Source organism: Ovis aries, chromosome 22 (assembly GCF_016772045.2).
Source record: "Ovis aries strain OAR_USU_Benz2616 breed Rambouillet chromosome 22, ARS-UI_Ramb_v3.0, whole genome shotgun sequence".
Taxonomy (NCBI): domain Eukaryota; kingdom Metazoa; phylum Chordata; class Mammalia; order Artiodactyla; family Bovidae; genus Ovis; species Ovis aries.
This window is the reverse complement of record NC_056075.1, coordinates 35,743,616-35,769,913: the sequence shown is the minus strand read 5'-3', so window position 1 is coordinate 35,769,913 and position 26,298 is coordinate 35,743,616. Positions and strand designations below refer to the sequence as shown.

General features: G+C 39.3%; 1 protein-coding gene across 1 annotated transcript in view; it reads right to left on the bottom strand.

The window, feature by feature from the left end:
• The window catches only part of ATRNL1 (attractin like 1), an 802,972-nt gene that overhangs the window by 121,295 nt on the left and 655,379 nt on the right, over positions 1-26,298 (bottom strand). Inside the window, exon 28 of the mRNA XM_012102986.5 lies at positions 17,233-17,347. Coding sequence (XP_011958376.3) covers positions 17,233-17,347 — 115 coding nt within the window. The remainder of the gene's footprint in view (positions 1-17,232; positions 17,348-26,298) is intronic.

Below are 26,298 nucleotides of genomic sequence, written 5' to 3'. Positions count from 1 at the left end.
TCCAGTGTTCTTGCCTGGAGAATCTTAGGGACAGCGGAGCCTGGGGGCTGCCATCTATGGGGTCACACAGAGTCGGATATGACTGAAGCGACTTAGCAGTAGCAAACAATGCTGAAATAATCAATGGCTGTGAATTTACATGTTGCTGGAGGTTTATTTTAGGGTACATTCTTAGACATGGGGCTGCTGGATCAAAAGAGTACAAGGGTAGCTTTCTTAGGTATTGTCAAATTGTCCCCCAGTAGGGCTGTACCAGTTTGCATTCTCATCAGCAATGTATTGTCATACTTATAAATTTTCACCAGCATGATAGGTGAGAAATGATATCTGAGGATTGTTTTAATATTAATTTCTTAGAAATATTTTTAATGCAGATGGACAAAGGACATTGAGGGGAAGCTCAGATGGACAGACAAGACTGTCACAAAGAGATAAAACGGAACTTAGGAATGTCCTAACAAGGGATATATGTATACCTATGGCTGATTCATGTTGAGGTTTGACAGAAAACAGCAAAATTCTGTAAAGCAATTATCCTTCAATTAAAAAAAAAATTAAATAAACAAAAGACTAAAAGTCACTTACGGTGCCTAGGAAAAGATGATGCTTCTGAAGCATTGGAGAAAGTTAAGAAAAGCTGTTTCCGAAGTGCTAAAGAAAGTGAAAAGCACTAATGCAAAGATTGAAGTGACCCAGTGGAGATATAAAGGGAAACATAACATTATCTGTAGTGCATAAGACAGGCTTAAAAAGACTGACTTATTTCTACATGAAAGATAAAAGGCTAAAAAATTATGCTCTGAGACTTCCTTGGTGTCCAGTGGTTAAGACTCTGCTTTCCAATGCAGGGGGTGAGGGTTCAATCCTTGGTCAGGGAAACAACATCCCATAGGCTGTGAGGTACAGCCAAAAATTAAAAAAAAAAACAAAATGTAATACACATTAAAAAAATTTTTTTAATATGCTTAAAGCAGACTTGAAGTCTTAGAAAAATCTGTCTCAACAATAACTGTGATCTAAAAACCAGCAACAAGGGATGTAAAAGCCATGTAGCGCAGCAAGATTAGGAGAGACTGAATATGGATGGTTGGGACAGCAAAAGCAGCGTATGGTGACCCACCTCGGCCATGGAGTCCTGAGTAGGGACTCTGATCTACTTAAAGCATCAAGAATGAAGAAGAGCTTATGAAATATTCAGTTTTAAGAATAGGCAAAAAGGATGGTTTAGAAATGATAAAACAATGACTATATGAATGATCAAACCATCCAAGTGAGATTTTTATATGTGGGAAAAAAATAACAAAACACCCAAAGAAATCTGTCAAATCATATTGCAAAATGAGTAACCTGACCTGTGACAAACAGGCCTCCAGAATGAGGCTGAAGTGATAGTCCTGGTCAGCAGTGACGAAGCAGTCATTTTAATTTCAGCAAAGTTCTCAATTCTATTTCACAAGCCAAAATTTAGACCAGAGATTAAGGAGGCTTTAAAAAAAAAAAAAACACCTAAGAAGTCTTTAGCATGAATTTATATTAAGGTAGAAATAACAAGCACATGGATAAAATGCAATCAGGAAGTATGAATTCATAGGTAGCTTAAGAGCTGGACTCTGGGAAGTTAGCACCAATAAGGACGAGTAAGTAGGGGAAAGAAGGAAAATAACTAGGCAGATATTAATATACTGCGTTTCTTTTATGCTCTAAGCATCACTTAGCCCCTGGAGATATAATGGTAAATAAAGGGGAAATCCCTGCCTTTAGCTTATCTGGGAAGAACAGGGACAGTGTAAACAGGGACAGGACAAAATTTTTATAGTAGTACATTAAAAAAAAAACAAACGTAGTGGACTGAAAATGGGCAGAGATGGGGACAAGTCTCACAGAGGAGGTGACCACTGAATAAGAAAGTCTGTTGGTGGAAAGGGTAGGCATGTGTATTTAGAGGACAGTTCAGGCAGAAGGACCAGTACTTGCGAAGGGACAGAGGTATGGTGGATCCATAACAAGTCGTATTTTAAAAGTTATGTTGGACTCCAGGGAGGCACTTAACATCTCCTTAAAATCATCATATTTGCAAATAACACAAATGGGGACAGAGTATGAGAATAGTGTTTGGAATGACATGATGAAGCTTCCAAAATAACCCTGAAACCTCAGAGAAATGAACTGAAAATCACTGCTCCCTTTTCTTGTGCAAGAAAAGTAGCAGGCATAAATACAAAATGCCGAATGGCAGAAAAGGTTAGGAGCGGCAGAGAAGTTCCAATGAACTATAAAGTGGGGAAGTAACCAGTGAACAGGGCAGTTCATTTCACGAGAGGGTCAGGCACCAACAAACAAACAGGAGTCAAGCCAGAGAAGCTTTCTGGATTCTAGTATTGGTTCTGCTGTGTAATAAATATTGGATTCCAAGGAAGACCAATCAGGTAAACCTAGGTATCCTCATCTGTCAAAGGGAAAGAATTCCCTCTGTGTGTGTGCTCAGTCATGTCCTACTCTTTGTGATCCCATGGACTGTAGCCCACCAGGCTCCTCTGTCCATGAGATTTTTCAGGCAAGAATACTAGAGTGGGTTACCATTTCCTTGAAACCCATGTCTCCTGTGTCTCCTGTACTGTAGGTAGATTCTTTACCTGTTGAGTCCTTGGAGTGGTTCTTAAGCCAGTGATATCTGGGAAGGTTGAAGAGCATTCTAAGAGTCATAAGGTGACCTAAGCTGGAAGTCCTAAGACAGGGTGTCCTATATTGAACCTGAACTGAAGGCTGGGAGGTGATCTCCAAACTGCTTTCTACCACCCACGTGATAGATGATTATAAGGAAAACAATCAGCTGCTCTCTATTTCTGGGAAAATGAGAACAAGAAGAAAAAGAACAAAAGAAAATGGGATCAAATTGCAGTGTGAAGACTGTTAAATAATAGAATGAATTTGTCCCAGAAGTTATGGGTATGCCTTTTGGGAAAGTCTTTAGAAAAAAATCTGTCTGTCCAAGATGATTCTGGGCAGGGTCACCAGCTGTGGCTGCAAGCGGTTGGATGAGCCAGATGTCATTCCAGTGCCCTTCCTATCTCTGGTTTCTGCAGTTGTATAATCATGTGCATCAATGGAGTAATACCTAATTACCCCATTTATACACTTTATGTGTCTATTAATATGGACAACAGTTTCCTTTCTATTTTACTAGTAAAGTTTTGAATACAAATGTGACTCGGCCTCTCCCCATTACAGCTCTGCATTCAGAGCTAATTGCCTCACAGAACACTTAAGGAGTCATTTTTCATTATGATGGTGAGCAAAGGGAAGGCAGATGGCAGAGTCATGTTATTGATTTGATGATCCTTCCCTGGCTCCTTGAATAAATGGAGCTGAATGTTTGGTCACTGTATCCAGACTTTTAGAGCCTTCAAGGTTCAGTTCAAATTATATCAGACAGAAGGTTCATGGGGCAAAAATCCATTTATTCCTAAGGCTTATTCTAAGGCTTCTAAACGATGATCCCAGGGACCATGTAGAACTCCTCAAACCACCTCCTGGGAGCCTGGTGGACTAATTTAGCCTCCCAGGTCTTAAGGAAAAGGATGAGCTCTCTCTTAAGTTTTGTTGGTACTTTATTTTTTTTTTCTTTTTTTTTTATTTTTTAAATTTTAAAATCTTTAATTCTTACATGCGTTCCCAAACATGAACCCCCCTCCCACCTCCCTCCCCATAACATCTTTCTGGGTCATCCCCATGCACCAGCCCCAAGCATGCTGCATCCTGCGTCAGACATAGACTGGCGATTCAATTCACATGATAGTATACATGTTAGAATGTCATTCTCCCAAATCATCCCACCCTCTCCCTCTCCCTCTGAGTCCAAAAGTCCGTTATACACATCTGTGTCTCTTTCCCTGTCTTGCATACAGGGTCGTCATTGCCATCTTCCTAAATTCCATATATATGTGTTAGTATACTGTATTGGTGTTTTTCTTTCTGGCTTACTTCACTCTGTATAATCGGCTCCAGTTTCATCCATCTCATCAGAACTGATTCAAATGAATTCTTTTTAACGGCTGAGTAATACTCCATTGTGTATATGTACCACAGCTTTCTTATCCATTCATCTGCTGATGGACATCTAGGTTGTTTCCATGTCCTGGCTATTATAAACAGTGCTGCGATGAACATTGGGGTACATGTGTCTCTTTCAATTCTGGTTTCCTCGGTGTGTATGCCCAGAAGTGGGATTGCTGGGTCATAAGGTAGTTCTATTTGCAATTTTTTAAGGAATCTCCACACTGTTCTCCATAGTGGCTGTAGCTGAACTTGCTGCCCATCAGTTAGGGATGTTGGCCCAATTCAGATGGGCTCTGCTAATTTGCAAATAAGGTGAGGGTAGGATGAACTGGGAGACTGGGATATACACACTGCTACATATAAAACAGATAACACTAATGAGAACCTACTTTATAGTACAGGGAACTCAGTGTTTTGTGGTGACCTAAATGGGAAGGAAATTCAAAATAGAGGGGATATTCCCTCTGATGTACAGCAGAAACTAACATAATCTTGTAAAGTTACTCGATTCCAATAAAAAATAATTTAAAAAACTACCCTTATGGCAGAAAGTGAAGAGGAACTAAAAGCCTCTTGATGAAAGTGAAAGAGGAGAGTGAAAAAGTTGGCTTAAAGCTCAAAATTCAGAAAACTAAGGTCATGGCCTCTGGTCCCATCACTTCATGGGAAATAGATGGGGAAACAGTGTCAGACTTTATTTTGGGGGGCTCCAAAATCACTGCAGATGGTGACTGCAGCCATGAAATTAAAAGATGCTTACTCCTTGGAAGGAAAGTTATGACCAACCTAGATAGTATATTGAAAAACAGAGACATTACTTTGCCAACAAAGGTCCATCTAGTCAAGGCTTTGGTTTTTCCAGTAGTCATGTATGGATGTAAGAGTTGGACTATGAAGAAAGCTGAGCATGAAAGAATTGATGCTTTTGAACTGTGGTGTTGGAGAAGACTCCTAAGAGTCCCTTGGACTGCAAGGAGATCCAACCAGTCCGTTCTAAAGGAGATCAGTCCTGGGTGTTCATTGGAAGGACTGATGCTACAGCTGAAACTCCAATACTTTGGTCACCTCATGAGAAGAGTTGACTCATTGGAAAAGATTCTGATGCGGGGAGGGACTGGGGGCAGGAGGAGAAGGGGACGACGGAGGATGAGATGGCTGGATGGCATCACCGACTCGATGGACATGAGTTTGAGTAAACTCCGGGAGTTGGTGATGGACAGGGAGGCCTGGTGTGCTGCGACATGGGGTCACAAAGAGTCGGACACGACTGAACGACTGAACTGAACTGAACTTAAAGTGAATGAAAGGAGGTAAATCATTCACTTTTCAGAAGCTATTAACTCTTTCCCTGAGAGCCCTTAGAGAAAGATGCTCTGGTATTTAAGGCATTAATTAATTGTAATCAACATTTACCTTTTTTAGAATCACATTACTACTACTGCTGCCTGTTCCTCCACCGTTCATTAAAAACTAAGGCATAGCAAACTCACAAATACCTTTGGTCGATAGTAAAAGGTAGGATCTGGGACTAAATCAGCTAACAATATAACAGAATTTTGATGAAAACTTGGGTGTACTCTCACTGGATTTATTAAGGGACCACTGGTCCTCTGAAGTGGTCCTAAGAAAAACATTTACATGAGAAGACAGAATTCCGAGGACCCTTGAGCCACGTTTTCTTAGCATGTTGTCAGTTTGCTGGTAAGGAGATATATTTCCTCAGGTTACTTAATTCTCCTTTTTGGATCTAGGGAGTTCCTTTCTGTATGCCTTCTGGTAAGAAATGTATTGTTATTTTTTTTTCCAGGTTATATTTTTCAACCTGGCTTAACGAACAGGAGGAAGAGCAAAGTCCCTTCCTGGTGAGGGATGCAGAGACTCTGGTTGTAGTTCCTGTTCAATGTTAACCCAAGACAATTCTCGCCCCAAATCTGGCTCTCCAAGTTTCCTCTGCAAAATGTGGGACAGAACTAAGTGATTTCTAAGGCCATTTCCAAAGTTCCAAAAAATTCTAAAATTCTCTGATACTCAGTTCAGTTCAGTTCAGTTCAGTCGCTCAGTCATGTCCGACTCTTTGTGACCCCATGAATCGCAGCACGCCAGGCCTCCCTGTCCATCACCAACTCCCGGAGTTCACTCAGACTCACATTTATCGAGTCAGGGATGCCATCCAGCCATCTCATCCTCTGTCGTCCCCTTCTCCTCCTGCCCTCAATCCCTCCCAGCATCAGAGTCTTTTCCAATGATACTCAGGCCACCCATCTATCCTTGTTAAATGCAGGCAGTAGCTTTCTGCTAAATTCCCCTAAACCTATGTAATGCAGGACTATTTAATTCATAATCAGCTAAAAGTAAAATGTCTTATTATTGGCATTTTTTAATATTCACCATGGTGTTAGCTATCAAAAGAAATACCTATAAGGTCAGGGGTACTGATTAAGCTTTTGCAGTTTATTCATGCCCACAAAATTCTTATTTTGTTGTTTTTTTGCTTCAAAGGCAGCTTGCCTATTCCAAACAAATCTTGATTTTCCCCTTTGACTTTGTAAGTTGATTTGCTGAGTTGATATTTTTTTCTTATTTTTCTCTTTGACCACTGTAATTATTTACCAGTCATTTCTAGAAATACCTGAAGGGGGGGCAGGCATGTGGGAAGAAAAAGAAAAAGAGAGAAATGTGTTGACCATGCTTTCAGTGCTGATGGTCTCATTTTTCAGGTCCATAAATTCTGACTTTTTATGTGAGTTTGTTTCTGATTACTCTATCTTGAAAGTCTTTGAATCAGTTAATGTTTAGGATGTTTCACTCACTTCTGTAGTATGTTTAATTAGCCATGTTCACTATTCTGCAAGTTTGTTGTCTTTATTTTCTTCTTTGTTTCATTTATACATTGTCAATTTATCTCAACTGACAATAGTACAGAAATAAACTCTAATATCTCAAATGGGAGAATGAAGGCGATGTCATTTCACAGTGACCGTGGTCAGTAAAAGAAAAAGTTTGCCAGCTTGTACTATTCTAAAAAAGCACATGGCTAACCCCCAAATCCACCTCCGCCCCCCTCGCCCCGCACCAATCCCGCCAAAAAAAAAAAAAAAAATAATAAAGATTTGGAAAGAGCGCAATGGTGTGAAATTTTCTGGTTTAAAATTCTGGCTCCATCTCTTAATTACTGTGTCAGTAAGTGACACGGTTTTCCTGATGGCTCAGCAGGTAAAGAATTCTGCAGTGCAGGAGGCACAGGAGACACGGATTCGATCCCTGGGTCTGGAAGATCCCCTGGAGGAGGGCACGGCAACCTACTCCAGCATTCCTGCCTGGAGAATCCCATGGACAGAGGAACCCAGCAGACTACAGTCCAAAGGGTCTCAAAGAGTCAGACATGGCTGAGCGACTAAGCACGAGTGCACTCGCACAGACCAAAAAGCCCCATGAATTAATTTCCCTCATCTGTGAAAGAGAAGTGATAATATATATATTATAGGGTGATGCCAATTCAACAAACAGAAAGAACACAGAGTAGATTGGGCTAATGGTGGGGGTTAATGGCAACAACTACACCAGACACTGATACTTTTTATTTGCCAGATATATTTTGTGAGGTTATTTGTCCTGTGTGTAAGTGATATGTGGACATTTATTTCACAAGGTTCAGTATATATTTTTTTGGTCATAAAGGATGGAACTGAGTTGTGCTCTTTCAAACTTAAATAAAATGGTTTTGCAAAAAATTTATTACCCAAGAAAGAAATCAAAGTCCAAATTACAAAAATAAAACAACTTTATGATAGGTTTAGTACATGTTACATTGAAAATACAATGTTTTATTATTTTATGTCATCTTTCACTAATATTCCGATTTTTCTTGAACCTTAAATCTGAACAAGTAAGTTTTATAGATATTTTTTAATCAAAGGTACAGTGTTGGGCTTGATTTTAGTCCCTAAGAATGTAGCTTGACTCTTGCATGAATCATAAAAACCTAAGGTCCATTCTATCAAAGATTATGGGCCTGCAATTATACTCTAACTAAAAATAAACAAAAATAATTAAAAAATGATTATGGGCCTGAAGTGAAATTTTACCTAGTAAAGTTTACAGTTTTGTAGTATATAGCTACATATTTTCTACATATGTTTTGGTAAAGAAGTTCTACCATTTAAGGATAATTAATTTTATTCATTAATTGAACACTTATCAAGCAACTCCTAAGTACAAAGTATTTGTTAGCTACAAGGGATCCAAAGATAAATTGAGATATAACCACTGTCCTCAGAGAGCTTAATACCTGGGAGGAAAGTTTAAACAAAAGAACACGGTGACTTTGACACATGTCCTATGCAAACTGTATAGGATTTCATGAGCACAGGGTCACATTTGTATGGAGGAAACTGAAGAGGCTCTATGGAAGAAGTGGCATTTGAACTGGGCTTTGAACACGGGCAGCTGAGAGGGAGAAGGGACCACAGTGAGCATGACAGATGACAGACACACATGAAATCACAGGAAGAAATACACAGGTGGCATTCCAATCATAAAGACATTCTACCGGTCATTGTTCGTATCTCCTAGATGAGGAAACAGTGCTCAGGAGGTTAAACTCATTGCACATGGGCCCCAAACTAGTCAGAGGTGCTGTGCTGGTGGGCACTGGCAACAACTCCATGCCTAACCCTGAAAGAAGGCTGGACAGAGGTCAAGGAGGCCCTTACATCCCGGAGTGAATGTCGGGACTCACTCCAACAGGCAATGAAAAGTTAGCAAAGGTCTATGAGAAAGGGAGTGAGAGAATTGTGCCTTGCTTTGGCAGAAGTCCAGATGGGAGGCCAACAGGGGCCGAGCAAAACCTGGAGGGAGTGAAAACGGAAGAAGGAAGTCTGCTGTATCTGCCTCAGGGGTAAAACCTAAAGAGCTTCGTGGCTGCAGGGATGTTCAAGGGGAGAAAGAGAAGGAAGAACGCTAACTCCAAAGTTTCAAACTTGAGCCACTCGGCAATGGACTTTACAAAAACAGTAAATTCAGGGGACTCCCCTGCTGGTCTGTTGGCTAAGACACCATGCTCCCAATGCAGGGGATCTGGGTTCGATCCTAGGTCAGGGAACTAGATTTCACACAGCACAACAAAAGATTCTGCATATCCCTAGCACAACCAAATAAATAAATTTAATTTAAAAAAACAAAACAAAACAGTAAATTCAGAGGAGGGGAGTAGGGGGCAGTAATGGGAGAGAGGGAAGGAAGAGTGACTTCACACTAAAACTGGAGAAAATCCAGTGATGGCTGAAGATCCACGGAGTTGGGAGTTAGCATCTGCAAAGCTCCTGCAATGAGCAAAGAGAGCATCATCCTAAAGGGAGAGGGTGGAGAAGGATGAGAAATTGGCTCAGGACCAATCCTTAGGGAATGCCCACCTGTACTTAGAGTGCTGGTGAAGTCGGTATTGAACACATGGGAGGTGCTCTACATCCATCATCTCTAAGTAAATTCTCAGTAGGCACCTGTGACAGATCGAGGCAAAGAACACCAGAGAGAGTTTCCAGAAGTTGGAGGGGCGAGATGGGGAATATTCAATAGTCAAACACCACAGAGACACAATGGTAAGTAAGAACTGAGGAAAGGATATTTTAATAACTATGTTTACCGTTTTGCTACTACTGCTGAAAGATATTCAAGCTTAGCAATTGTACGTAAGTTTTATTTCACCTCTTTCTCATAACATTGTCTCTTCTTCATTCACAAAACTTAACCTGTTTCACAATTACAGGTTTATTTGCATGGTTATTTGCTTCTGTGCATCTCCACACAGACACTAACATCTATGGGGGTAGGGACTCTGTTTTGTTCACTACCATATAATACACTGCTTGACCTGTAGCAGGTATTTTTACATGTTTTTTAATAAATAAATGTAACAAATGAAGATGCATAATAACTATATTTTAGAAAGAAGATAAATTCAGTTTCTCCTGTAGATTTTGTTTACTTTGAATATCAGAGTTTTTTGACACAAAGTCATATTATTCACAATAGTCCCAGACATTTGTTCTTATCTCTGTTGTACCCTGGGCTCTCTTTCCTCATTTTGTAGTTTATTTTGCCATGAGTGCCCACTGTTTCTTCCTACTTTATGAAGACCCAAATGCTGGATGTGCCACTAGCGGTAAAGAATCCTCCTGCCAATGCAGGAGATGCCAGAGATGTGGGTTTGATCCCTGGGTCCGGAAGATGCCCTGAGTAGGAAATGGCAACTCACTCTGGTATTCTTGCCTGGAAGATTCAATGGAGAGAGGACCCCGGAAGGCTAGGCTGATGGGGTGACAAAGAGCTGGACACAACTGATCACGCACGCACGCGCATATGCTGGATGTAAACAATGTCTGAACTTGAGGTTAAAAGGTAACCTACGTGACAGATTGTTCTAATAAGTTATGATACAATTCAGTGGTTTTATTTCTTATTCCAGCCACCTCAAACAAAAAGAGTGCTAAGGTCAGATCAACAGGTGTGTTTCTGTAATTTGAAGATACTGTGGCAGAGTTATGGAAGGAAAACAAAGAGTCCTAAGGGACAGGAAACTGTAGAAGCTTCTGGAAAATGTAAATTAGTTTTAAAAAAGGCTTCAGAGGCCTGTGTGCTGCACTGAGAGTCAGCAGACCTGGAGTATGTTTCCAATCCACCTCAGACCCTCAGTCTCTGACTGGTGCTATGAGATTTCTTTACTCACTGAAGTAGGGCAACATGAATGATCCGCCTTATCCAAACACGCTGGGAAGACTGGGAACTAGACTTTTTAAGTAAAATTATTTAGGATGGCAACATGAATGATCTGCCTTATCCAAACATGCTGGGAAGACTGGGACTTCCAGTCCCAGACTGGACTTCCAGTCCAGGACTTTTAAAGTAAAATTATTTAAGAACTTTTAAAACTTTTTAATTGGAGGATACTTTACAATATTGTATTGGTTTCTGCCATACATCCACATGGATCAGTCATAGGTAAACATATGTTTCCTCCCTCTTGAACCTCCCTCCCACCTCATCCCACTCCTCTAGGTTGTCACAGAGCACCAGATTTGAGCTCCATGCATCATACAGCAAATTCCTACTGGTTAGTTGACTACTCTAGTGGCTCAGCTGGTAAAGAATCTGCCTGCAACGTGGGAGACCTGGGTTTGATCCCTCGGTTGGGAAGATCCCCTGGAGAAAGGAAAGGCTATCCACACCAGTATTCTGGCCTGGAGAACTCCAAGGACTGTATAGTCCATGGGGTCACAAAGAGTTGGACACAACTGAGCTACCGTCTAGTCAAGGCTATGGTTTTTTTCTGTGGTCATGTATGGATATGAGAGTTGGACTGTGAAGACAGCTGAGCGCCAAAGAATTGATGCTTTTGAACTGTGGTGTTGGAGAAGACTCTTGAGACTCTCTTGGACTGCAAGGAGATCCAACCAGTCCATCCTAAAGGAGATCCATCCTGGGTGTTCATTGGAAGGACTGATGCTACAGCTGAAACTCCAATACTTTGGCCACCTCATGCAAAGAGTTGACTCATTGGAAAAGACTCTGATGCTGGGAGGGACTAGGGGCAGGAGGAGAGGGGGACGACAGAGGATGAGATGGCTGGATGGCATCACCGACTCGATGGACATGAGTTTGAGTAAACTCCGGGAGTTGGTGATGGACAGGGAGGCCTGGTGTGCTGCGATTCATGGGGTCGCAAAGAGTCAGACATGACTGAGCGACTGAACTGAACTGAACTGAGTGACCTTCACTAGTATTCTTGCCTGGACAATGCCATGGACAGAGGAGCCTGGAGGGCTATGTCGGTTGCAAAGAGCCGAAGATGACTGAAGCGACTGACAGTTTCACTTCATAATGTGTATGTTATTTTTTTAGTTCAACGATTGGTGCTACTTTTTTCCCTAACATTGAATATATGGAATATAGTTTCTTAACTGATCTTGAGCAGCTGGAAAGGCAAGGTAAGCTACTCCTCAGAAACAATTGATTGCTCTTCTTACCCCAAACTGGCATGATTTAGCATAATGGATAGTAGAACTGCACACTAGGAGTGGAGTGACACCCATCCTAGGAATCAAGCCCAATCCAGTCACTCCATACACGTAAAACTACGACCCAGAAATGAAAAGACTTGGCCACCCAGTTAGCTGGTGGCAGAGCTGGATCTGGACTTCAGGTGGGACTTGTGACTCCAAGTCCATTAACTCACACATATGAGCCAAAGTTGTGGTCCTAATACTGCAGGCCCCATGTTGTTACTACAAAATGGAGTCATATTTTCATTAGCAGATAGGTTGCCGCATGTACATATTTGCATTCTATCAAATTCCTATAGTTAAGTCACCAGGAAGGAGAAAGCTACCTTTCTTGTGCCTTAAACCCAGTGCTTAGCAGAACCCTCCAGGTCCTTCCTCCTTCATCTGGATATAAAGCTTTTTCCAGAAGAGCAATTGAGAATCCCACTGTATCTTTATCCAGAGAATCACAGTGATAAGGTAGAGTGTTGCCTGCTGAAGATCTAGGTGACCTTGAATTTGACTTCAGGTTTACTCACTCACTGGCAGTATTGGCCCTTGGATGAGTCATTTAATCTCTCTTGAGTTTAGTGATATATATATTTTTTAATTTGTAAAAGTGGGATAATAATAGCTACTTCTCAGGTTCATTAACAGGATTAAACGAATTAGTGTATATAAAGAACCTGCTTCAGTGCTCTCTTCCCTCTTGTTTTGCTTTTTGTTATCCTTTCTTTTCATTTGATCAACCCAAAGTTCTCTTCTTGTCATTATTCCATGACACTGTGGGTAGACTGTCATTTTAAACATTGTACAATATTTCTAGATTTTTCAAAATAATCTGGTCAGCCTGCCAAAACTTCAAAGCCTAAAGGGAAAAGAATTTCAAAACCTTAGAACTTCCAGTAGCTTTCATTTTGTTTGTTTTGCCAAACATGAAGCCAGATCAGGGCAAAATTCTACATTTTAAGTTAAGCACCTAACTCCTTTCAGGCAGTGGACATTTGGGCCACCAGATTTTTAATCCAGTGATAAAAGTTAATCTGCTTCATATTAGTAAGAATCCATAAACTATGAAATCCATCATCCTCCATCACAAAGTGACAGCAATCATGATCGTTTTCAATTTACGCTTTTGAAGAGCTCTCTTTACTTTGTCCACATTTCATCCTAATGTGACTCTAAAATGCGTGGGGACCTTGCTCTCCAAGGTGACGGGTGATATGCTTGGTTGTTCAGTGCCCTGCTCTACTTGATATGCCCTGCTCTCATGGGGACGTCAGCCTTTCAACCACTCTGAGGTCAAGAGAAAGTGGCTGTGTACATATGTCCACAGCAGAAATCCTGCTTTAGCCCAAGAGAGTCTGGCGTGGTTGGCAGTGGTGGTTCATAGCAAATACAAGGATGAAGCAGCAGGTTTACAGAGATAGGGAGCAGGGAACCTAATTAACCCAGCACCTGGAGTGCCAAAAAGCTTATTTAGTATTTTTTGCTTTTCTTCTTCTAAGCTACTTAGAGGGAGAATTGCTCATAAACATCTACATGCGTTATATGGAGAAAAAAAGATGACTGAATGGAGTAATCTGAAGGATGAATCTGCAGTTTCTCTTCTGACCTCTGCTAAGATGAGCCACAGAAGGGACTTCATGCATTTTAGACAGACGCTAAAAGGGCCATGTTTAATATTACTTGCTAAATAGTACTGAAATATCTGCCGGTAGAAAGAGCATAAAGTCCAAAGACAAGGCCATGCTTTGAATTTAAAAAAAAAAAAACAAACACTAGTTGCTACCTAAAAGAGACGGCCAGAACTAACCCTTGCTTTTTTTCCAAATCACTTATTTGTTAGTGCTGACATGTAGGCTCTGAGAGAAAGCCACCATGCTCACAGGATGCTTCCGCCTTCTCCATATCCTCAAACTCATCCGTCTCTTAAATGCTTTTATGCATAGTAATGAAGAGTGCATTATGAAAAGCATCATTTGACATTTAGGAAGCTATGTTTCAGAAAAGGGCCTGATTAAAAAATTAGAAATCGTACAAAGTACTGCAAGAGGACTTTTAATCGAACAATTAATGTTTATTCATCACTGAATAGATACGTTCACATTAGGAGACATAAACAGCCCAAGGGCCAAGAGAAGACTCTGGGAACCCTGTCCTCTACACAGTGGGAATGGGGTTAGTCCATGAGGCTCCTCCTCCACTGTCTTCTTAACTCCCTCTCACCTCTAACCCTGCACCAAATGCTGGAGGAGGCTCTTCAGAACATAAGGCTCCTGGTGGTACAATTAGAGAATCAATGAATGGATTCTAGTCCAATTGCTCATTTTATTATTGCTCACTTAGTCTCATTGATAGAAGTGGCTGCTCAAGGTCATGTTTTCCAGGTCTCCTATCATTATCATCAAAAATATTTATGAACTGCTTTCTATACACTGTGATTAGCAGAGGCACACATCTTTATCTTCCTGTCAAGATATGAGATGAACCGAACATTAGCAATGAGATAACCAATGTCAACATTTCCCTCTGAAGAGCCAATATGGTGCCTAAACTATCAATGGAATGCATTTCCTCTTAAATACTGGATGATAAGTTTTCACTGACGATGTACAGACCAAATTATCTTGATGAAAAGGGAAAAAAATAAGTCATTTAGTTTGCATACTGGTGTCAACATCTGCCTTGATTAGAGAAAATGCATATGTGAACATTAGAAAATTTCTATCGGCATTGTCGTCTTTACCCCTAGAAAGTCAAGAGTTTTTCTTAAAAAACATATTGTTTCCCACATCTTACCATAAAAAATTTCAAACACACAGAGAAGCGGAAAGAATTTTACAGTGGACTCCAGGATTCACATCACCTCGATTCTACAATTAACATTTCTTTACTTGCTTTATATCTTCCATCTGCTCATCCTACTATCGAACCATTAGTGATATTATGTCTTTTATGCATTTCAAAATAGACTGCAGACAGAAGACAACATTTTATTTTGAAAGAGTAGAATCAATGAGTTTTCCTACTCCTATAGAGTTGGCTAAAAAAATTATTATTTTTTTTTCAAGGAAGAACAAACTCATCCTGAATTGTGCACACAGATATTCAATAGAGTTCAATGTATAGTCACTGTAAACAGTGTGGTAAATTAACTCAAGGTTTTGTCTACTTTTATTAACCCTGTAGATGTTTTCAGTACTCCTCCAAATGTTTGGCTTTGTGAAGACATGGCCTGTAGATTACAGAAAAATAAGCTCTCTCCTATAGATCATAGGAGAAAATTACCTGGAATGTTAGTAATAAATATTTTTGTTGGTGTTTGGCTCTGTACTCTAATACTTTCTAATTATTCCTTGAGTATAGGAATACAGAGATTTATATACATAAATTCTTTTCATTTCTAAAGTGAGTTTTACGATACCTATAGCTCATGCTTGTCATAAGGATCAACCATGAAAAATAGGAAAACAGTTTGTAAGGAGGAAAGCACTATATGCATCTAATATAGCATTATCATTAGTGATTGCAATGCATCTGCAATAAAACACAGCTAAGGTAATGGTCCCCACTGCTGTTTGGCTTTTTCAAATCAGTCAAATAGATTTCAAAGGTTAAAGGGACAGAGTATTGGCAGTTGCCTTCACTCTGCCTGTCAGTACGTCATCTTGTCAAGGATCTAGAAGAACCTTGGTGTATATCGCAGAGACTTGTTTTCATTAGTGGAGTGTTTGTTTTGGACATCATCCCATCCTTGAAACAATACTTCCATTAGCTGGGCACAGTACCTATGATTATCCATCTTATCTGACCCGTGCCTAGCTATTCTGTTCACTGTATCCCCTTTACCTTGGTGGTTCTGAAAGGAGAAAGGGGAGGCGCTCAACTCAACATACGAGAAGGTTTATTTCATTGAATAAAACAACTACAAATGAACTGTGGGTAGAAATTCCTACAACAAGATATCATCAGGTATCATAACTGACAAGTTTGGAGGTGATGGAGATCTTCTGTTGCCATATGGAAAAAATTATATTATATGAATATCTTAAAATGTATAAGCTATAAAGTAGGGTAGCTTCCATTTTTGTATCTTGTTGGGCACAAATCGAGAAAGTAAGGAGCAAGGTCAGAACTAACTAGGGAATTAAGGAAAGAAAAATAAGCAGGGAGATGAGTTCATCATCAATTTCCATTACTGAGAACCTGCCTACATCTCTTGCATTTTATTTTACCCTTAAGGGGAATTGATGAGAAAGATAGATTTGAAATCACCCTTACCCTTAAAAAGCTTCCATTTCACTAAGAGTTGTTTAGAGAAAACAATTGGGAGAAAGAACAATTAGAAACTGTGATCAGAAAAAAGAGGATATGTACAAAGAGAAATAGACACACTTTCTGATTTAGCAACAAGTTATACTCAACATTGGGCATGTTTACAATATAGACAATGGTCAAAACAATGAGAAGATCTCTAAGAGGATACATGGAGTTACTTCAAATTTAACATATGCTTTTTATGCAGGAAAATGAACATCAGAGGAAAAGGCAGGCTGTGCTCAACTAAAGGAGAGGGTCCCCAGGTCTATGAACCGCACCTGGCTGCTGCTGACAGCAAGAACATATCTTAAATGTTCCAGGATGGATGCATCAAGCTCTTATCCTCTGATGCTACAAAACATTCCAAACATGCAAGTGAGTTCCTTAATTAGATTCCATATTTCTGAAGCAAGCTTCTAATCGCATTTATAATTTGGCAACCTATATGACACACATACTGGGAGAAAAGTAGCTGCCCAAAAGGGTCAAGAATTTGCTTACCCTGCTAGTGAAAGTACTCATTGTAATTACAATGACTAATTGAAGTGTGTGTGTATATACATACATACATGTGTATATTACATACAAATACACATATATTCAACATGCATTTCTAAGAGAAACAGTGGCAAATCTGAATTTATAGCAAGGCAGATGGCTAGATATTTGGATAGAAGTTGTATTCTAATAAAGTTTAACCATAATTTGAATTAGAACTTTGCAAATATCTTTATGATGCTATCTGGTAGTGTTGTTTATTTCTTCTGTTCCGGCTACATGTTTTGCTTAACTGTTGATGGTGCCTCATTCATCTTACCTGACTGCCCAGGGGGAGGGGCACCTGACGGCCCGCGTGGTAGACAAAGAAACACGGTCAGAACTGCAGCTCTGTTCCCAGCACAGGGTTCAATGGCTATTGGTTTGGGTGCTCCCTGAAAAAGAAAACCCATTCTAAATTTGCATTGTTTACACGATACTGTTCCTCTACTTTTGTCTTATGCTTCAGGCAGCTAAAATGTACATTCTTAGTAGTTGAAGAGACACCACCTTTCAATTTTTAATAGTTCAATTGTGTATTTTATTGTAGTACTATTTTGCTTTTTTTTTGTAGTGGTGGTGATTTACATTTAGAAAACATTTTTCTTGGGACATGTTAGCATGTATTTTTGCAATTTTTGAAAAGTGCTCATTGCTTTGCTCTATTTTCATCTTTTTTTCTCTAACAGAATTTATTTTTTAGTGAAGTGATGTTTACAGAAAATTAAGAGGAAGCTATAGATATTTTCTATCTATATCATTTATCTAGTATTTATATATATATCTATATTATTTAACTTATATGCAGAGTACATCATGAGAAATGCTGGGCTGGAGGAGGCACAAGCTGGAATCAAGATTGCTGGGAGAAATATCAATAACCTCAGATATGCAGATGACACAATCCTTATGGCAGAAAGTGAAGAAGAACTAAAGGGCCTCTTGATGAAAGTGAAAGAGGAGAGTGAAAAGGGTGGCTTAAAGCTCAACATTCAGAAAACTAAGATCATGGCATCTGGTCCCATCACTTCATGGCAAGTAGATGGGAAAACAGTGGAAACAGTGGCTGAACTTTCTTTTTCTGGGCTCCAAAATCACTGCAGATGGTGACTGCAGCCATGAAATTAAAAGACGCTTACTCCTTGGAAGGAAAGTTATGGCCAATCTAGACAGTATATTAAAAAGCAGGGACATTACTTTGCCAACAAAAGTCTGTCTAGTCAAGGCTGTGGTTTTTCCAGTAGTCATGTATGGATGTGAGAGTTGGACTATAATGAAAGCTGAGTGCCGAAGAATTGATGCTTTTGAACTGTGGTGTTGGAGAAGACTCTTGAGAGTCCCCTGGACTACAAGGAGATCCAACCAGTCCATCCTAAAGGAGATCAGTCCCGGGTGTTTATTGGAGGGAATGATGCTGAAGCTGAAACTCCAATACTTTGGCCACCTGATGTGGAAAGCTGACTCATTTGAAAAGACCCTGATGCTGGGAAAGATTGAGGGCAGGAGAAGAAGGGGACGACAGAGGACGAGGTGGTTGGATGGCGTCACCAACACAATGGACATGGGTTTGGGTGGACTCCGAGAGGTGGTGATGGACAGGGAGGCCTCGCGCGCTGTAATTCATGTGGTCGCAAAGAGTCAGACACGACTGAGCAACTGAACTGAACTGAACTGATAGATATTTTCCATAAACCCACTGCCCCCATGCACAGCGTCCCTGATTATTAACATCCCCACTAGAGTAGCACATTTGTAAAAACTGATGAACCTAGAATGACGCATCTCTAGCAACCAGAGTCCACAGTTTACATTAGAGTTCACTCTTGGTGTTGTATATTCCATGGGCTTGGACAGACATACAATGACATGTATTCATCACTACAGTATCATATAGAATAATTTTGTGTGCTCAGTTGCTTCAGTCTTGGCCGACTCTTTGTGATCCCGTGGACTGTAGCCCATTAGGCTCCTCTGTCCGTGGAATTCATCAGGTAAGAATACTTGCTTGAGTGGGGTGCCATGCCCTCCTCCAGGGGATCTTCCCAACCCAGGGATCAAAGCTGTGTCTCCTGCACTGCAGGCAGATTCTTTACTGCTGAGCCACGAGGGAAGCCCATAGAGAAGTTTAACTGCCCTTAAAATCCTTCGTGCTTTCACTGCAACTCCAGGAAATTACTGATCTTTTTATTGTCTCCATAGGTTTGCTCTTCCAAAATGTCATATCACATAGTTGAAATCATACAGTGTTTACCTATTTCATATTGACTTATTTCACTTAAAAATACACATTTAATGTTTGTCTGTGTCTTTTCAATGTTTACTGCTCCATAATATCCCATTGTCTTGATGTATTATACTTTATTTACCTATTCAACTACTGAAGGACATCTTGATTACTTCCAAACTTTGGCAATGATGAATAAAGCTGCCCAAAACATCCATGAGCAAGCTTTTGTGTGGACATAAATTCTCAACTCTTGTGGGTAAATATTAAGGAGCATGATTACTGGATCACACAGTACCTTGTGTCGTTTAACACTAAATCCTGGCACACTGTAGAGGTCAACAGGCTTACATCTAAATAAACAAATGTATTTCAGTATATCTGATATTTGATATATAGTCTGTGAGCCACGAAGTTGTATAACTTCTGTTGCTTTTTCACAATTGCTTCTTCTCACCAATGATAAAACAGTTTATCTAATCAAATTATCACAATCCAAAATATTATATCTTTAAAAATATTTTCCCAGTTTTATTGAGACATAACTGACACAGAGACATAACTGTGTCATAGAGACATAACTGTGACACAGAGACATAACTGACACATCTTTAATATCATTTCAGTGAAATACATATGTAATAATCACCCATCAATATATTTTTTAATTAATTAATTAACTGTAATTTGGGCTACCCTGGGTCTTCGTTGCTGCTCATGGGCTTCCTCTAGTTGTGGCAAGTAGGGGCTACTCTAGTTGTAGTATGAGGGCTTCTCATTGTGGTGGCTTCTCATTGCTGGCATCACTAAGCCAGTGCTGCCCCATGGTAAGTGGAATCTTCCTGGATCAGGGATGGAATTCATGTCCCCTGCATTGGCAGGTGGATTGTAAACCACTAGACCACCAGGGAGGTCCCCACCAATGCATTTGTATTAAATAATATAACTTCAGTTCAGTTCAGTCACTCAGTCTTTGCAACCCCATGGACTGCAACACGCCAGGCCTCCTTGTCCATCACCAACTCCTGGAGTTTACTCAAACTCTTGTCCATTGAGTCAGTGATGCCATTCAACCATCTCATCCTCTGTTGTCCCCTTCTCCTCTCGTCTTCAATCTTTCCCAGCATCAGGGTCTTTTCCAATGAGTCAGTTCTTCATATCAGGTGGCCAAAGTATTGGAGTTTCAGCTTCAGCATCAGTCCTTCCAATGAATGTTCAGGAAAGATTTCCTTTAGGATGGACCGGTTGTATCTCATTGCACTCCAAGGGACTCTCAAGAGTCTTCTCCAACACCAAAGTTCAAAAGCATCAGTCTTCAGCGCTCAGCTTTCTTTACAGTCCAATTCTCACATCCGTACATGACTACTAGAAAAACCATAGCTTTGACTAGATGGACCTTTGTTGGCAAAGTAATGTCTCTGCTTTTTAATATGGTATAACTTTAGATATAAAATAAAAGAACACATGAAAATGATTACACATGATGCTAGTCCTTTATTAAGTACTTACTATGGATTAGGTGTTCAAAGTGCTCTCTATATATTAATTTATTTAAATCTTACAACTGGATAAGATAAGAACACTGAAGCAAGAGATTTAAAAAAACTTGCTTAAATTTACACAACCAGAAAGTAGCAGGGCTGAGATTTAAACACAGGTAGGCTGTCTCCTGAGTCGATGTTCTTTGCAACACAATGCAGTTTATCATATTATGAATGTAGGAAAATTCATGCACCCACACACATAAACATAAACACATGTGTAAGTGCACATGTGTGAACACATACAATCCATGCACATACATATGAACAAAAGTACATAGAGAATTTAAGTACAATGCCACCTTTGAAACAACAGGAATGTCATTTTACCTGAGGAATGCTGATTTTGGCTATTTCCCTCAAAAAGTGCAGGTGGGACATGCTTGACTTATCAAAGAAACATCTACACATAAAGGTAAAATTAAATAGAGTAAAAAGTACCACTACTTTAATTTTTAGAATAAATGGTTTATTTAGTCTTAGCTATTTCACTTTAAAAGTGCAGGTAAGACATGGTTGACTTATCAAAGTAACATCTATACATAAAGGCAAAATTAAATAGAAGAAAAAATACCACTGCTTTCGTTTTTAGCACAAATACCTTGTTTAGTCTTTTATTTTAAACTGATATTTGAATTGCTCAGAAGAAACACAGACATATGTATTCATCCACCTAGAATATTTCAGAATACTGCCAGTTCCAGAAAGTTTAACGAGGCATTAAAGATAAAATATGTCCCTTTTCATGTAAAACTTAGACTGAAATTTCTGGTGACAACGGTTTTATGTGGTTATAAAGGATTTCCCCTTTATAGTGATATAAATCTCATGTTTTAAAATTATCCTCATACAGATATATTTTGGGAATTTTCAATATAAAGGTGAAAGTGGTCATGGTAATAGAAGAAAAGGGCATAAAACTCTTCCAAGAAAATGCTGTAAGCCATGTTGCAATCCCTGTATCAAGTTACATGTCTATGGTTTTCCCCTTTAAAGCTTATATTTAATTTAACAGACTTATTTTTGAAAATGTTAAGCCAAAATCAGCATAAGTACACAGATATTCTTCGATGATGCAAATATTTAGAGAATAGGCTTGTCATATTCCAAGGATAACAGAAAAATACTATGAATGTTTTGAACCATATTTCTAGGCTCCTGAAATTTATCCTAATTTAATAAATGCAAAGTATATGTAAAGGTCAATTGGTTAAAATATACTAAGAGAAGATAGAATGAATTCATGTTTAAATGATGGTGATATATTAGAAATACTCAAGTCCCTTTTAATATACCTAAGAAATAATTCATCATTTCTACCATCAGGCAAGGGTTTCTTTGCTATTTTGTTCTTAAGCACTCAATGAAAGTGAAAAAGTGAAAGTGTTATTCAGTCAGTCGTGTCCGACTCTTTGCAGCCTCATGGACTGTAGCCTGTCAGGCTCTCTCCAGGGAATTCCACAAGTAAGAATACTGGAGTGGGTTGCCTTTCCCTCCTCCAGGGGATCTTCCTGATCCAGGGATCGAGTTCGTGTCTCCAACACTGCAGGTGGATTCTTTACCATCTGAGCCACCAGGGAAGCCCTAAGCACTCAATAGCACTACTACTCAAAATATCCAAAGCCACGCTAAAACACTTGGTTATAAAACTAAGAATGATTTCACAATTATAACACACACACACACACACACACACACACACACACACACACACACAACAACCAGTTGAGAAACAGTGCTTCTTGGTTTACAAGATTTATAAAAACAAGAAACAATTTGAGGCTACATCAGCTGATAAAGAGCTAACATTTATTAAATGCTTACAATACGCCTTGTGCATATTATGTGTTGTCAGCCTACATTTCTGCTGCTTTTAAGCACTAGAAGAAAAGGTTTTAAACATCAGACACCAAGACTGAAAGCACCAACTGAGAGAAAAATTAGTAAAAAAAATAAAACAAAAACCAAAAAAACCTGTAAATTTCAAATAGAAATGGCTAAATTATTTAATACTTTAAAACTTCAGAGAGTCAGCAACAGATAAAAGACAGTATAATAAAATATCCTGACCATGGGAAAGTAATTATTTGCATAGAGGCCACTTCTGTAGAATCTTCTTTAAAATAATTCTCTTACTCTTTATTTTACCGCTATTGCACAGAAAACATTCAGAAATTTCATTATATTGATAGGCTATATGAAAGAAGATTATAATCCTATTTTAAAATCAAATTGGCTTACAACTTTCTCTATTTTTAGCTATAATATTTTCATTAAAGGATATTAGCAAAAATATGAATTATTCATTATGTTTAAAATATTAGTGACTAGCACAGCTCTTTGACACTTCTGGCAGGAATTCATATAATTTAAAAAATTATTTCCAACGACTTTGTGGCAAATATTACTTTCAATAAAGTATTTTAAACAAAAAAGAAAAACACTTTATAGCACTTGGGTTTCGCACCAGAAAATAGCAAACCCCTCTGAATGATATTTCTGATACCTTGAGGTTTTTCAGTTGTTTAGCAATAAATACATAGCCATGCATCAAAATCATTTCACAATGACATAACATGTTCACTGAACTGTGCAACTTATCATACATTTTCCATGACTGCCTTTGAAAGAGATAAGGCATGGGTTTGTTTGCCCACAGCACCCAGCAACTGTGATTTACTTCTAGGCATTTTCGTATTTGTTGTACCGAAAGAACCAGGCGTTAGACCATGCCAGAAAACATCATTGACAGTTATGTAATTAGCAGTCCTTGTTTACTAAGCACACGGAGCTTTTACAAAAGACTTGTTTTGTTCACAGCAGTTACTTCTGAAACTATTGTACTCATATCTTTAAGTTCTTGCTCTTTTTTTGGGAGCAGTTCTAAAACTCTTTCTGTTTTTGAGCTATCAAAGACCAGCAAGTTACCAGAGAAGCTTCTGAAATCATAAGGATTTTCAAGATTACAGTTCTTAAAACTTCCAGTAATATATTCTGAAACAGAAACCACTTTGTGAACCTGGCGTCTGTCCTGGAAAACTGCTGCTACAAGAACCCCTGGGTGATTAGAAGACTTCAGTGGGCAAAAGCTGGCTGCTTGCTCCTTCCTCCAGTGTTTGCTTCTCAAAGAGTGAGTGAAGGAGGAAGTGGGTGACTTATAGAAATCACACTGAAGCCCATCACTGGAAACTAACCCCAGAAGCTGAGGATTTGAGAGAATTATATGTAGCTGATGGAGTAGGAAGTGGCTACCCACTCCAGTATTCTTGCCTGGAGAAGCCCATGGACAGAGGAACCTGGCGGACTACAGTCCATGGGGTTGCAAAGAGTCAGACATGACTGAGCACGCCCGCATATGTAACTGAATCACTTTACTGTACGCCCGAAACACTGTAAATCAACTATACGTCTTTACAAAAATAAAACAGAAAACAAAAACAAAACTTTTAATACTACCAAAGCAGGGCTTGCCAACTCAAATTACTTCAAGGAACAGCTCACATTTATTAAGTGCTTACAATATGCCTTATGCTATGCCAAACGTTTACATGGGTTTAATCCTATTCCAAGAGGTAGGGGCTATTCCCATTTCATAAATTGTGACACTGAAGCTTAAACAGTTTATGTAACATAACTAAGGTTGCAGACCTAACAGGTGAACAAGCCAGGATTTGGAAAAAATATAGCTATCTTCTCACCTTGTATGCCTAACCATTATGCACACTGCCTGTAATAGGTAAGCAGACTGTCTTAACCCGTAGAGTAAGACAGTTAGAAGTAATGGGCACCACAGTGAACTGGAAAGTACAAGATTTATTTAAAACATTCACCCTCAAAAATTTTGCTGCCACAAAAGAAGTCTATGTGTTAAAATGGGCTGAGAGCCACCACTCTGTAAAATGGAATTCAAGATGTCACTTTAGAGTTGCCAGGCTCTTGAGTCTACCCATTCACCAAACTTCATCTTTTATTCTGCATAAGCGTCATGTTTTAGTCAATGTTAAGTGCTTACTCTTCAATATTCGCACCCACGGTTTCCAGAATCTGTTCCTCCTTCATTCATAATATTCCTACTGTCCAGGAGATCCTTCCTATAGATCTCTAACTTTCCTAAAATTATACATCCCTCAGAGACAACTCATGCATGAAGTTTCCTCTGGTCTGAGGTATGTAGTCTCTCCCTCCTTAGTTCTTTAATTGTTACAGCGCTTTTCATTTTTCAAATGACACTTAAGCAAGTGCACTGTCTTCCCACTGGAACAAGCTCCTTGAGGGCAAGTCCAGTTTCTTACTCATGTCTATTGACCTTGTACTCACTTCCTCTCTTTGAAAAGCGTAAGCACAGTGCCTGTGTTACCTTTTGGGGAGAGTTGTCTTCCAATCTTATAGTAAAAGATTGATCCCAATCTTAGAAGATTTATAAGATAAATAAGATTTATAATCTTATAACAATCATAAGATTTTTTTCCCAGTCTTTTAGTAAAAGTATAGGTATTGATGTACATGTTGTATATCTCTATTAGATTCCTGCTTTTCCAAGGCAGATATCAAGTTAGACTTTTTTTTCGCCTTACCTAAAACCTCCAATGGGGTGGTGGTGGTGGAGTGGGGGATGGGGGGAGGGTTCCCAGTGGCACGGTTGTAAAGAATCCACCTGTCAATGCAGGAGATGTAGGTTAGAACCCTGGGTCAGGCAGATTCCCTGGAGTAGGAAATGGCCACTCATTTCAGTATTCTTGCCTGGGAAATTGCATGGACAGAGGAGCCTGGTGGGCTACAGTCCATGGTCTCACAAAGAGTTGGACATGACTGAGTGATTAAGCACACACACAGCATCTAACGGAATGCATTTTTACACATGGTAAGTGAATTAGTAAATGAAAGAATACATGGAATCATCACGTGCTGAGATAACTGGTGGGCATGACTCAGTTTCTATCCAAATTATGAAATGTTAACGGGATAAAATAAAACACTGAAAAAGAATATTAGCTAACGTTTACTGAGTACTTACCAGGAGCCGAGAGCTGTGCTAAGCACTATATTTGCTTATTGTCTTATTTTCTATTTTATACAGATGAATGAATTGAAATTCAGAGAAGTCAGACAATATTCTCAGGGTGACAGAGCTAGAAAGTGGCAGGTTCAGGATTGGAACCCAGGTCTGTTTAATTATAGTATCTTGACTCTTCACCACTGTATGCTACTGTTAAAAAACATAGCTGAAGAAGTCAAGAAGTCTCTCATTCTCTCAGCTTAACTATTAATAGGAGGAATCAGCTTAAGATATCATATATAAAAATTATATGTGTGTCTCTGCCCCATTTCTGAGCAGAGCTCAGAACACTTGAGTTCTAGAACCAGTTCTGTCAGTATTTAGTTGTGTGATCCTGGGCATATTACTGAATCCAATTTTCCCAAGTGGAAAATGAACAAGTAGGCTGGATGATTTTAGGGTCTCTTTAACATTCTGTGACTATGATTTATGGACAACCTTCAGAATGTGTGACATAACAATATCTAACACTTACTCTAAGCACAGTGAAATTTGAAATGTCCAATCTTTAGTAATATTTTCTCC